The 14,519-nt window shown below is 48.1% G+C and overlaps 1 protein-coding gene across 2 annotated transcripts in view; it reads right to left on the bottom strand.

The window, feature by feature from the left end:
* PRMT1 (protein arginine methyltransferase 1) overlaps nucleotides 1-14,519 on the bottom strand; it is a 19,760-nt gene that overhangs the window by 4,792 nt on the left and 449 nt on the right. The window contains exons 2-8 of one of the 2 annotated variants that reach the window (XM_015418530.1): nucleotides 10,786-10,839; nucleotides 4,939-5,040; nucleotides 4,661-4,816; nucleotides 3,445-3,508; nucleotides 2,983-3,125; nucleotides 942-1,029; nucleotides 364-479 (exon numbers count right to left, since the gene is read on the bottom strand). In XM_015418530.1, the coding sequence (XP_015274016.1) occupies nucleotides 364-479; nucleotides 942-1,029; nucleotides 2,983-3,125; nucleotides 3,445-3,508; nucleotides 4,661-4,816; nucleotides 4,939-5,040; nucleotides 10,786-10,839 (723 nt within the window). The remainder of the gene's footprint in view (nucleotides 1-363; nucleotides 480-941; nucleotides 1,030-2,982; nucleotides 3,126-3,444; nucleotides 3,509-4,660; nucleotides 4,817-4,938; nucleotides 5,041-10,785; nucleotides 10,840-14,519) is intronic. The other variant, XM_015418531.1, reaches the window with a different exon arrangement.

The following is a 14,519-nucleotide window of genomic DNA, read 5'->3' on the forward strand; positions in this document are numbered from 1 at the left end:
TGTGCCGGGGTACACCGTTAACAACTAAAGGCCCAGTCTGCTTGGGGTAATGAAAGCCAGACTGAGACAGGAAGACCCTCCGCACCTCGCTCGCCTTGAATGGCCTCAGCAGTGCAGGCAGCCGTGGCAAAGCTGAAAGACTGAAAACAGCGGAGGTAATCATCTCCCCTGCTTCCACATGGAAAGTGCTGAAGCCTTTTGGTTATGTCAGCCTACTGAAGCGTGCATGCTCTATAGAGGGAGGCACACTGCACCGGAACAAGGGTTTATGACCGGTATAGAAACTACTTTTCACAGGCCCTGTGTTTAGCAGTAGCAACTGAGGACACCACCAGAAAGCGAAGACAGCACCGTCAGTCATACCTTGATGAGGCAAGCGTTGGTGACCAACTGCTTCGGATCAACGACATCCACCAAAGGCTCTTTGATCGCCACATCTTTGATGCAGGACATGTCAAAGCCGTACACGTTCTCCCACCCTGCAGCAAGAGGCAAAGATTATTTGGGGGGGGGACCTAGATTTAGAGGCCAAGACGAACTCTTTTGTTCACAACATTTATACCCCTGCCTTTCTACCCAATTGGGGCCACCAACTATTCCCACCACTCACTGTGGAACATACATTCAACAGGAGAAAAAAGCAGGGAAACCAGCCAATGACTTTGTTGCCCCGACGGTATTGGGCTACGGTAGAGGTTTTCTAGCTTTCTGCCTTTCCGTATCTATCTGTTTACCAAAGAACCGCTGTGTGAGCCTGTCAAGGAGATCTCTGATTCTCGGCCTGAAATTAAGCAGTCCCGGCTGCCATCTATTTTCCCTGAGAGTGTGAAGCAGGTCTTAGTCCTCTTTGTCAGAGGACAGCCCCACAGTGGGAATAAAAAAAAGATTCTTGAGCCTGGCCTTCCACGTGGCAAACCACTGCGGAACCCCTTGCTACTTACAGTGGATCTTGTAGTCTTTGTACTGCCGGTCCTCAATCGCTGTGATGTACAGAGTAGCCCGGTCTGGGAATATGAGCCCATCAGGAGTCTGGGACACAAAGAGGAGACAAAAGTCTTACATCAGACAGGATCCTCTGAAGTGCCAAGCGGCCCTTTTCTCTGCCAAAACCCAACAAGCTTCAGCCGGTGCCACCCAAGTCTCACTGCCCAGACCAAGAGAGGAGGCTGCAGCATTTGATTCCAAGGAGTAAAATAGTGGGGTAGGAGTGCCTCCATTCAAACCTCACTTGGATTTAAAATGATGGGGGGGAATCCATATTCGTAAGTGAACTTTTAAAATGACAACATGGTACACCTTTGGACTACAGTAGTTGTTCAAAAGGTAAGGTAAAGGTTCCCTTGCTCGAAAGCCAGTCGAATCCGACTCTAGGGTTGCGGTGCTCATCTCCGCTTCAAAGCCGAAGAGCCAGCGCTATCCGAAGACGTTTCCGTGGTCATGTGGCCGGCATGACTAAACACCAAGGCGTACAGAACGCTGTTACCTTCCCACCGGAGTGGTACCTATTTATCTACTTGCAATTTCTTTGTTTCGAACTGCTAGGTTGGCAGGAGCTGGAACTAGAGATGGGAGCCCACTCCGTCATGCGGCACCCGGGTCTCGAACTGCTGAACTACTGACCTTCCACAGCCTACAGTTCAGTGTCTTAACCACTTGAGCCACCGCAGCTCACACCTACATAAAAGAGGAAGGTGCACACCAATGCTTTACTGCCAGCATTGGCCAGCTGCAAACCAACTTACGTCAGTACACTTCATTGTCAACTCTCTGTGCAACTCCCAAGAGGGCCAATCTCATAATTCCTAGAGAAAATGACCCTAGGCTCTATTTGCATTTGTTCACGTGAAGGCAAGATAGTGCTAGGGCTACCACAGTACCACTCTGCACTATTGTATGGAGTTGAATTCAGTGCCAGCTCAGAGCATCCCCACAGGAAGTGACATCGTTCTTCATCTGACCCATTTCACTCAATGGTGGAAAGGCTCCATCTCCACTAAGCATGGGTTCGCAGGTAGCTAACAGTGCCGCAGCAGACTGGCTGGGTCATTTATCCCAGCATCTGTTTCCAGCTAGATGCCCCCGGGAAATCCACAAGCAGGAAATGAAGGCATCGGCCCTCATATTAGCCCCCCATCATGCTCAGAGTAATATTACATCTGGACATGGAGGTCCCATTTACCTATCACGACTAAAGGCCTCTGTGAAGTACTAGAGAGCTGATAAACCATAGAGAAACGGCTTTTCGGAATGGTGGATGGTTGAAACATCATATCACACTACACCATGTTTCATTATCAGTTCTGAAAACAGCTAGGATAGGAAGGATGGGAGCCCAATAAGGAATATGGAAATGTCACCTCATCCCTCCCCAAAAGGGGGTTTGAGCAGGCTGATTTCTTCTGCCCCATCTTCTTTCCACTTCAACTGACCTGACCGCGCTCAACATTTTGAGCCTCCCCTGGAGGATACTCAGGCTGCTTTGGGGATTTATCTTCTTTTGAATAACATACAAAGTCCTTTTTCTGCACTTCTGAAGAGTCACCAAGTAGGTAGAGACCTCCTTACATGGTCTGTGTTTTGGGGGGGTCATACGGTGCAACTTTCATCATCCACAAAGGGGTGAGGCCAGTTGATTATTTATTTATTTATTTATTTATTATATTTATATCCCGCCCATCCCGCGAACGGGCTCAGGGCGGCAGTTGTCAAGATTAGCAGTTGTCAAGATGGGACAGGGAATTCTGATTTTGGTTTTCTGTCCAACTGAGTCAATTGCGATCCTAGATGTTACAAAATGGCCAAGGGGGCGACTTATTCCACTGCCGTGTGATGTCTCTGTACTCAAGGGAGGCAGGTGAGATCTGCCATTTTTTGGCCCATTATCAGCATATGGAAATACGCAGACCTTCTCCTTGTCAAGAGAGACTGGTCTGGATCCAGGAGTTCCTAGCGGCAAAAGGGGACACAGGAGGGGGAACTCACCAGCCACTTGTCGCGGGCGTAAATGACGGTGTTGAGCATGGACTCATAGAAGAGGCAATAGCCCATCCACTCGCTGATGATTATGTCCACCTTCTCCACAGGCAGCTCCACCTCCTCCACCTTGCCCTTGATGATGGACACCACTGTGGGGGACAGGAAAGAAAAGGCATTCTAGCACAGAATGGAGATGCAAGGACAGTCCAGCAAGGACAGCTGAACAAGGGAACAAACCAGAGGGGTCCCTCTGGCCTGATCGGAGCAATTACTAGCAGTGCAAGACGACAGGCGCACAAGCCTTCCTTTGCACAATTCGGATTAAAGTCACAAGACCGTGTGGAAATTTTACCCTTGCCTCTGCTCTAAGGGAGAGGAGAATCTAGAGGGAAATGGCTCTTCTACGGGTGAATGATGCAGAAGGGGAGAGATAACTGGCAGTGCGGGTTAAGTCAAGCAGATGCTCACCATGGTCGAGTTTGTTGGCTTTGACTATTTTGACGGCATAGTCGGATATGCTGGAGCACTCGATCTGTTGAGAGAAAAGAGAAAGGTCTCGTTTAGATTTTTTTTGTGTGTCCCACCACTCCTACAAGACGTTTGAGGCAATAATATGCACATCCTCCCCTTTCCTTCCCATTTGATCCTCACAACAATTCTGTGAGGCGGGTTAGACAGAGAGCGATTGGGCCAAGGTCACTTAGTGAGCTTCATGGCAGAACAGGAGCTAGAACCTAGGTCCCCCTGGCTCAAGCCCAGCTCTTAACAATTCTTTATTTACTTTATTTATACCCCACCTTCCTACCCAATGGGGACTCAAAGCACCTTACACAATTTCTCCTCTTGTCCATTGTATCACCACATGAATCCTGCGAGGCTGGTTAGGCTGAGAATGTGTGCTAAAGGTCATGCGGCGAGCTACCAGGGAAGAGTGAGGATTCCAACCCGAGCCTGCCAGTTCTTAGCCTAACGTTCTATCCACTACAGCATTTTGGCTCTCCTTACATGGGCCTGGCTTCTCTGGAGAACATATGCTGAAGCAACATGCAAGAAGTAAAGCTTTCCTTCCTGCATTTGCTTACTCATCCAGCAAGAAGTCTACTCACGAGTCCCTCCTTCACCAAATACTGTTCCACTCAGGTAATTAAGAGCTTTTACTACAATAGAAAATATTGAGCTAGAAGGATCGGAATAGTCCAATGTGGTATAAGGCAGCTTTGTTTGCTCATATCGTCAGAGGAGGAGCTGTTGCTCAGTGGGTTCAGCAATGGTCCAGAGTTCAATCCTTGGCCTCTCAAAGGATGCCGGGGGGCAGGTGCTAGAAGACACTCTTCTCTGCCCAAGGCCCTGGAGAACAGCTAGGAGGTTTGCTATGTTTGGTTTGGTATGTCCAAATCCTGATTCGGGGGTTGGGTGGGAATTAAGCAAAGCATGTAACCTAACTCTTTTGCTCAACATGCGTTACTGTATCCTAACTCTCTTGCTCAACGTGCATCACTGTACCCACAGCAGAATTATGTTTTTTTGGTTGCAAAATCGAGCTAATTGATCAAGAAATTCACACACACACACACAACACCCCCCCCACAATTTCCCAAGTTTTTTCACAGAACCCAAGTCAGCCTACCACCTCCTAGGAATAGAGACCAATAGGCACACACACAAAGAGGACTTTGCCACTCACCCCGATGACCCTTTTGGCACCAGCCTTGGCTGCAAACATGCAGAGGATCCCGGTCCCGCTGCCAACATCCAGGACCACTTTGTCTTTGAAGAGGTGCCGGTTGTGAAACATGGAATTTCTGTAGGTCAGCGTGCGCACCTCGTCTTTCAGCATCTCCAGTTGGGAGAGCAAGAGGCAGGAATGCCGGTGAGCGAATCTTACAGCCTCCTGCTTCCCACCACCCCCTCCCACAGGCAAGGAGACCCTTTATAACCCCATGCCCGAGCCGGCTCCCTCACCTCATGAATGCCGAAGTGAGCATAAGAGTCAAAATAGTAATCCTTGGAGGTCATCTCCTCTGCTGTCGGCTTGCCGCTGCTCTCTGGCTGGGTGCACGAGACCTGGGAAGAAACGGAAGCGGATGTGACAAAAGAGGTCACAAATTGCTTCTAAGTATACCTTTGTGAAACTCACGACCTTCACCTTTTCCCCCTTGATTATTATCCATCATTTACATAGCTCAATTGGTACTCTGAGTGCTTTAAAAAACAATCTTATCCTTCCTCATCATCTTCAAGCCCAGATGAGCCCATGAAATTCATTGTTTCTTGACTGGATGAATTCCACCCTCAGCTCAATCAGGTTTTTACCCTGGTTCAGACAGAGAGGGAGGAAGCTTCAGCATCCCCTTGAAAACCAGCCATTCCTCCCCTTCGCCATTTGCTACAACTAGGTGTTGCAACAGCTACAATGCATCTATTGTCACAGCCTGGGGACACAAGAGTCCAGAAAAGTTGCTAAGAAAAGAAACTAAATTCTGTAAGCTTCCTTCGTGGAAACATTTACCTCAGTGACATCTGAAACTGCCTTATCCTGACCACCAGGTTCATCTACTTCCGTACTGGCCACCACTGGCAGCGGCTCACCGGGTCCTCAAGCAAAAGTCTTCCTTAACACTGGATATATTAGACTCTCACAGCGGAGATGCCAGGGACTGGATTTAGGGCACTGATCAATACTTCCTCCCACAGAAGTATGAACATATGAGTCTGCCTTAGACCAAGTCAAATGGTTTAAAGCACTTATTCAATACTGCTCAACCACAGCTCCTGCCCTAATCGCCGGGCGAGAGACAATTTACAGCTTGCACTGGTGAACTGCAGGGTCAGCAGATACTGCACGCTCCTGGGTCAAATTTGGCCCTCCTCCTGAGAGGACTATGGATGGAACCGCAGTTGTGGCACTCAGATCTGCTGCACTTTACAAGGGGGCAAGCTGGATTTCTGGCCTACAGGGTGTCAGCTTTGTGACTCACACCAGTCCTAAAGCCTCAACCTTAACTGTAATTCTCTGCAGTTGCATATTTGTCCCACAACAAGATGCAGTGGCGGTGGATTAGGACCTGGGAGATCCAGGCTCAAATCCCCACTCCATGTTAAAAACTCACTGGGTGACCTTGGGACGGTGGTGCCTGGGGATGATACAAGAACAGGAGGGAAGGGAGAGAGAACCATGTGAGCTCCCTGGAGGAGGGATGGAATAAAAAGAGTTAATAGTTTTTGCTCACTTTGAATTTTTTCCCCCTTACCTTTTTCTCTCCTCCCTAGATCTACCCTACATTTAAAATTTATTTTATTCATTATTTACTTAATTTATAGCATGCCCTTCATCCCAGTGGGGACCTAAAGCAGTTTATATCGCTCGCCTATCCTCCACCTGAACTTGGGCTCTTAACGCTTAACCGCTACGCAAGGCTGGCTCTCCAGCCCTCTGGATCTCTCCCAGGTGTGCACTTAGGAAACTTGTAAAGCACTTTGTACGCTGACATTAGTACCCATGTTAATAGCATTACAGAAACAACTAAAACCTTCTGACACAAAAAGTTGCTGAGCGGAGACTCTCAGAGGCAAAACCAACAATAAAACACAATCCACATAAGCCATCCTTTCCTTCTACCCTGGTTCAGATCAGCTTCTCTGTTCTCTTCCTACCTCTGTCCCAATGGAAAGCCATTAGCATCAATAAAACTCAACAACTCTTCCCTAGCTGGAGTACAAGCTCCTGCTTTCCATGTGTTCAGGCGTTCCAGTGCTGCCCTGTGGATTCCAGCTTGAGGGCAAATATTAACCCTGAAACATGCCAGACTGACTTCCATCCAAAGGCTGCTTCACAGATGGAAGGGTGAACCCACATGCTTGTGGATATGAAGCCCATCTTGGCTCACTGGCACATCTCGCCCAGCGATGTCTACTCTGGATGGCAACAGCACTCCAAGGTCACCAAAGTCTCTGTCGGTCGTGTGGGCTCTGATCCCTTTAAACCGGAGACAAAAGGGCCTGAATCCAGCAACTCTGACAAGCACAGCATGGGGTTCTGCCCTACTGCCGAGCTGTAGGCCCTGCTTGAAGGGCTTCCTCGACCAAGACTAGCTTCAAGACCATAGAAAGGTCTACTCTACTTTTGCCAGCCTTTTCTTGAAAGACTAACAAAGCCTCATTCTGGTCGATGTAACAGCTGCAGCCCCCTGTGAGTGCTTGAAAAATTCAACTTGTGTCAAGACCAATGCACAAGCCATCACGAGTGCATTACGCCCATGCACCTGTGTCTGTATTAACAAAAAGGGGGCTTTGTGGCACTTTGAAGACTAAAAGGGCTTTATTCTGGCTCAAACTTCCAAGAACTAGAGCCTACTTCATCAGATCTGCAGGGAGAGGAAGCAGAGAGGCTTCCGCTGTGACCGTGAACTCCAAGATCAAGCCAGCCCTCCTGAGCCTCCTATCCACAAATACGCCAAGAGGCATGTTTGCTGATAAGCCTATTAACTGTCCCTTCTTCCAAAAATCCACTTCCGCATCTTTTGTAAGTGCTGAAATCAGGAACGGAAGAAGTGTTTATAAAAAAGTTGTGGGAACCTGTAAAATTTCCTCTTTTTTTTGAAAGCCAGCCCCACACAAAGTTTTTAAAAACTCTCAAATTTTAAGATGGATTCAAGGTTGCAGGACTTTTTCAATTCAGACCAGGTCTTACCAGCTGGGATTCTTTATCACAACTAGAATTCACAGAATGTTCAAAGCACTTCCCATACACGGTGATCCTTACAGTGACCTTTAAATACAACAGTGCGTTGGGAATGCTTGAAAGGGAAATGCTTTCTCTCTCAACTCTATACCTGGGAGAGCCTCCTGGACCCGCTGCTCTCAGTCCCACAAGTAGGGATGTGTATTTGGTTCATCAGAACCGAATGCACCCCTGAAAATGGCCCATTCGGGCCCCTTTCGGGCTGTTGCAAGCCAATTCAGATTCTCTGATCTGAATCGGCTTGCCACCAAACTGCCGCCGAATTTCCGCAGCAATTCGGCCCCATTATTTGAGCGAGAACATTGGATCAGGGGGTCCAATTGTACGGGCCCCCAAACAGGTTGCCCCTATCCCCTTCATTGTTCTCTATGGTGGGGGAAAAGTAACTTTTTTCCCACCATAGAGAACAATGGAGGGGATAGGGGCAGCCTGTTTGGGGGCCCGTAGAATTAGACCCCATGGTTCAATGTTCCTGAAACATGGCGGGGATCTTGGGGAGAGGCTCCAGCAGCTACCTTGCGAGTTTGGAGTCTCTCCCTCACACCCCCTCCCCTCCAGCCCCCAGAATATACCCTATGTTTTCGCCATTGGCTTCAATGGCCCATAGGATATAATGGGGCTGAAATTGACATTGGGCTGGTGGAAAGACTCCAGATTTGGCTTGTACTGACAAAACTGACATGCAGGAGTCTTACTGCCAGCCGAAATTGATTCTGCCTGATTCGGCAGAATCCGAATGGGCCGAATTTTTTTTTTTTTTGCATACCCCTACCCACAAGTAGCTTGGAGGCCTGCTGAGTCTTAAGAGCCCAAAGCTTGGTCTAGACATGCAGCAGAACGAGGAGGCAGTCAGGCCTACCTATGCCTTCATGTTGCAGGTGAGGGACCACAGTTATCAGAGACCCCCCAGCATTAATCACATCCTGTCAATGGGAAACTGGCACAGCTCATGAAGGGTTAGGCTTCCTCCCCAATGTACCAATTCTCCCCATCGCCAATTTGCAAGACGTTTTACACAGGGGAGCATTAAGCGTTGGACACACCCCACAGAACAAAGCAGTAAGAGTCTACTCTACAACCCCATTCTGCGCCACATGCAGACAAGATCCTTAATCATCAAGTGTGACTGAGTAGTGTATTTTTTGAACATACAAAACTGGGGTTCAAATCTTCCACCACCAGTGGCTGGAAAGGAAGTTATTCCCCTGCTGATACACATCAAAGCTTGTTTGTCTCAGCTCTAGCCCTGACCTGGATAGCCCAGGCTAGCCCGATCTCATCAGATCTCGGAAGCTAAGAAGGGTTGGCCTTGGCTAGTATTTGGAATTGTGACCTCCAAGGAACATCAGGGTTGTGATGCAGAGATAGGCAATGGCAAACCACCTCTGAAACATCTCTTGCCTTGTTTAGCTTGCCACCTAATGATGTATAACACTAAGAGAGCTAGAACTTCTGGCTGCCAGACAATCTTAGGATCTCCTGGCTATACTACACACAATGCCATACGATAATCATGAATAATTATTAGTCTCAGCTCTGTGAATCCAGCTAACAGCATTAGCTCTGCACTCCTATTACTCTCACCCCACCACCAGGGAAAGGGGGCAGGCTTTGCGGGAGTAGGCCTACCTCCTGCGCTGCTCTACCCCCTGCCTGTCCCCAGGAGTGGGGGGCTGAAGGATAGTTAAGGAAAGAGTCAACTGATTACAACCCAGTGTCACCAACTCCTCAGCCCCCAGCCCTCGGCTGGCCACCCACCACCGTCCTTACCTAGTCCAGCAACCTCAACCACCCCACCATACACTTGTTTCTCATGGACACATATGCAATCAGCCCCCTCACAGTTGCAATCATTTAATACAAGGGAGGTGGGGAAACACCTAGATTTCAGTGGAACCAACTTCCCCACACTTTTCAGGCAGAAAAATATGCAATCTCTTTGAGTTACAGAAAAAATTCACTTTAATTTTGTACTCTTGATTCTGATTGCAGTTTGGAGGATTGCATACTGAAATTGGGAAATGTACTAGGAGCGGAGATGGCTCGTGAAGCACTGCAGCATCGAGCGTACAGCACACCGGAAATGGAAGCTGTGGGCAGAAAGAAGTCCCTGGGCTGTCTGGAGCCACTAAGGTTGCCAACAGACCTGGAGAAAAAAAATGTCCCGGCCCCTTAATCGCATGTTTTTTTACCTCCATGCCTTGAGAAATTTCAGCAGTTCATTTCCATACAGTAAGCCTCTATTAAAAAGACAGGAAATTTTCCTCCAGGCCTGATGGCAACCCCAGTAGCCACCCCATCCCCCTGGATATTACCAATATCCAAACTGGTTCCCCATCTTCGTCTCTCACTCTCCCACCTGCTCCACAAGAGGTTCCAGAGACATCCACCAAAATTTCATTCATGCGCTCTCTAAGCATATTTCTCCCACCATCCCCCCCAAAGAGAACCCCCAGGGTTTCGCACTAAAGCCCTATGGAGTCCTAAGTTTCAGAGGGAAACCAATCCTGGGAAGGGCACAAGCAGAGAGATCATATTAACGCCATCTGAATGATCCGAAATAAGCCATCGTCATCTGATTCTACACTGAGTTTGGGCAGATTAGAAATCTCAATTCCACATTTAAGCACAGTTTAGTCCATTCCTGACATCTTGCATTATTTGGCCAACCAGATGGAGTGGGTATCAGGCAAGGAATTAGGGAACTATTTCTTGTTAGTACACTTAGGTGGCCCAGAAGATGCTCAAAAAGCAAACTGGAACAGTCAAGAAGTTCAACTAATATGGGGGAGGGGGGAGAGAACAAACAATATGGCTGCAATCTACACCATAATAAGTGACAGGAGAACCCTAATGGCTATGGAGAAGGGTGACAGTTCTAGTCAAGCTATGAGAGCAGGGAGCAATCACAGAAGCATTTTTAGCAAGGGACAAAAGCAAAGAACAAAAGGGGCTTATGGAGCCAAGATGGTGACAAAACAAGAACAAATTTGGCCAGGGCTAGAGTGCCTCACCCACGCCCTGGGCTGGGCACTAGTCTAGCCCGCATGAACTCAAAGGATATTTACATCTTCTAGCGGAGTCTGCAGGCTCATCCCATTAGCCAGCGTGGTTACAAAATTCTAGGAGAGAGAGAGTAACAAGGGAAATAAGGTCAATTCAAAGCTCAATGGGCACTGAGCCGGAGACTGGGTGTTGTGGGGGGGGGGGGGGGAGTCAGCAGGTGCCCAAGGACACAGGGACGAGACTGCCAAGCAGGCTGGGGGTGTCAAAGGCAGTTCCTTCCTACCATGCTTGCCACAGGTTATGTGAAAGATCAGATCTTTCCAGAGCTTGGTACTGGAGGGTACCATTTCTTGGGATTCCCATAGCAACAGGGGCAGATGAAAGGGGGGGGTCCTTTGTTGGCAGCTCCCTCATGTGTAAATACCGCCCCCTCCAATAATCCAGGCGCTCCCTATTATGGCCGCATCACCAACATGACAAGTTCAGCACAAGTACACATGAAACAAGGTCGCCTCCGGTCCCAAAAAAGGCTTCTTATGGGATTATCACAATCCCATGCCGGGAATAGAAAAGTCAGCTGAATACCTCCAAGGCTGCTATGCCAGGCTACAGAGAGTCCTGCCAAGCTGCTCACCCCTAGAGTGACAGCACGCGCGCGCACATTCTCTCTGCCACTTACACCCCTCCCCTCCAGATGAAGAATTAAAAGTAGGGTCAACAGATGGGCTAACAAATCATTTTCATTGAGGACTACTAAGCAAGACCTCAGGAGGACCATGCTAAAAACAAGAATTTAGAGTCTATTACTACAAAAGATAGGTAGGAGCTTTTCAGTTAGGGGGGAAATAGCCCCCCAGTGAGAGAAGGAGCTGGCCATTCCACTTAGTCTCCATGTTCTGCTTACCCTGTTCATAACCTTTCAATGTCACTCCCCCTACTTTCAATAGTCATTTGAAATGTGTGCATTTACTTTCACACAGGACCTTTTTGAATCCTTTCATCAGATTTTCTAATGTAAAGACAGAGATCAGCATCACATGCTACTTCTGAACCCAGCAAACTCAACAGCATAATGGCAGGATCCCCCTTATCCAATCTGCTGGAAATAACACACTAACAATAATTTAAGGAAACAGATGAATAAATATAAATTGTATATGACTTAACATCATGGACATTTGAAGATCAGTCCACTGAAATTGGAATTTGTGAAGTCTTTCTTTTGGGAGTGTTAAATAGTAGATATTGCTTTAAATCCCTAGCCTATCTATTGTGTGTGTGCGTGTGTGTGTGTGTGTATTGAATAGTATTGTATACTTGAGAAATATTTGGAGCCTTATTTGATGTTAAGTCATATATGAGGAAATAGCATACTGGCAGATCGCCCTCCCCTTCCCAAAGGGGCAAAAGCCAGCTCTACACTGTCCCAAGCGAGGGAAAGCAGCAACTGTCTCTGAATGTGGTTATGAGATGGGCTTTGGGGGCAGACCTATCAAGGTAAAAAGACCTATCTGCCTCCCAGCCCCAAGGATACCTGTAACCAATTCCAGAGGAGCAGCCTTGTTAGTGTGCTGCAGCAAATATTAACCAGAGTGTAATGGCATCTTTTTTAAAAAAATGTTTATTCCAGCCTAAGATTTTATGAACCAGTCCATAAAAGTTTATGTTGGAATAAAACCCTGCTACGTCTTTAAACTGCCAAATGAATCCTGTTGGCTTTGTTTCCGCTTATTTAACTAAAGACTCCGAAGAAACGTATAGCCACTCACTCACCCCTTGTAAACTATCCCAATGGGGAAATCTGTGATAGTCAAGAGGGTACCCTGTCCCAACACTGGATGCTTCAGCCACGTGGTGAAAGGGACTGGGGACAGAGACAGATTAATTTCCTACCCTTGTAAACTCCCCATGATTCTCTGCAACCCCACACAGGTTCCTCTATGTGCCCTAGTCCAATCCAGCCCCTTCTTCCAAGGTCTCCTACCCTCACCTACTGAGGCTTTCTTCCAAATTTGACCCCAGCTTACAAGTTGAACCCGCTCAAGATAGTCACCCTATTTTCTTCCCCCCTCTTTGGCCTTCCAACAACCCCCAGAGCACCTCCCCAACCACATCACAACATGACCCATTTGAAAGCTAATCATCCTTCAAGCCCACAGAAAATTCTCTCCCCATACACACACAAACATCTGCCCCTTACAGAGGCCGTAGCACAGCAATGCCTTCCATCCTAAAACTCAAATCTCGCTCACCCTGCTTACAACACTACAATCCTATGGGTAACCATTTTCCTCACAGATAAACTCTTCCCAAGGACTAATTCCCCCATCCCCAACCATCCAAGCTTTGCAAAGGTAAGATATAGTATCTGAAAGGACTTTTTGGAGTTTGAACTTAGGGTTGGGCACACAAAAACTATGCAAGATCAGAGAAATAGTCCAGGCGCTGCAGGCGAGACAGGCTTCCCCCCCCCCACCACCACGATAGGGTGGGAAGTGCTGTGGGACTGTGCTTGTTAATTCTGAGGTGAGAGCACCTAATAGATGGCCTTGAGGGCGCTGTGGGAGAGCAGGATTTGATCAAGTGTCCGGGGTTTGCATGGAATGAGCTTCTTTTGGTGATGTGTACCATGAAAGGCTCTTTGTAGGGGCTGCCAAGGACAGGAATTCAAAGGGAGTAAAAAAGATTCTGTGATTAAAACAGTCAATTCTCCCTAAGCACGGGAGTTCACTTATGGGGAATGGAAGCATTCCTAGAGGCAACAGTCATGGGATAGGGGTGGGGGGAGAAACTACCCAAGAGGCTAGGGCAGTGGTGGCAAACCTATGGCAAGGGTGCCAGAGGTGGCACTCAGAGCTCTCTCTGTGGGCACGCGTGCCATCGCCGCAGCCAGGCCCAGACCATCATTAAAGTGTTGAATTCTCTGCCAAATAATTTGAAGTAAATGAAAGAATTTGGGATTGCTTTCCTTACTTCGTTTGGATCATCTTAAGTTAATGTATGAGTTGTTTTTTCTAAAGTAAAACCTCAGTATTCAGGTTAAATAGCCATGTTGGCACTTTGCGATAAATAAGTGGGGTTTGGGTCGCAGTTTGGGCACTCGGTCTCTAAAAGGTTCGCCATCACTGGGCTAGGGCATCTGTGGGCAGCCACGGCACATATGTTCCATGGAGACAACATCCCAGGGTCAGTTCCAGGGAAAGGATCTCGGATGGCAGGTGGTGGGAAAGTCTTCCTCTCTACCAACAAGGCAGCGTCAGACGTGCATAAAAATCTCTTGCAGGAAGAGACTCGCCTCGAGTTCGCGGGGAGTGGGGGAGCCGTAAAGGAGAGATTTCGCAAGGAGAACGACTCTATAGGGCCGGCATATTCTTGCGAGGAAGGCTGGGGGCGGAGCTCCGGGGGACAGAGTGGGCGGGACCCTATGGGGCAAGGCGTGCCATGCGGCTACCATGAGGAGAAAGGAAATTCAATTGGGGGGGGGGAGAAAGAGAGAGATAAAGAACTGCACCGTAGGGAAGGGGGGATTCAACTGGGATGCAATAAGAAGGCGCCGAAGAGAAGACTATTGGAGGCCGCTGTGTGTGGCGAAGGGAACCCCCAAAGCTGCAGGAACACCATACCATTTATAAAGGCAGCGTTAATAGTAGCGTTTAAAGAGGCAAAATTAAATATCTGAATTTCAGGCATTTTCACCGCGACCCAATCTCTCCTCCCACCAAACATAAATCTGGGGAAGGGCATTTCCTGCCCGTGGGGGTCACCAGCCCTTCTCAGGAACATATTAATATTGGGG

Source organism: Gekko japonicus, unplaced genomic scaffold (assembly GCF_001447785.1).
Source record: "Gekko japonicus isolate JY-2015 unplaced genomic scaffold, Gekko_japonicus_V1.1 scaffold299, whole genome shotgun sequence".
NCBI classification, from domain to species: Eukaryota; Metazoa; Chordata; class Lepidosauria; order Squamata; family Gekkonidae; genus Gekko; species Gekko japonicus.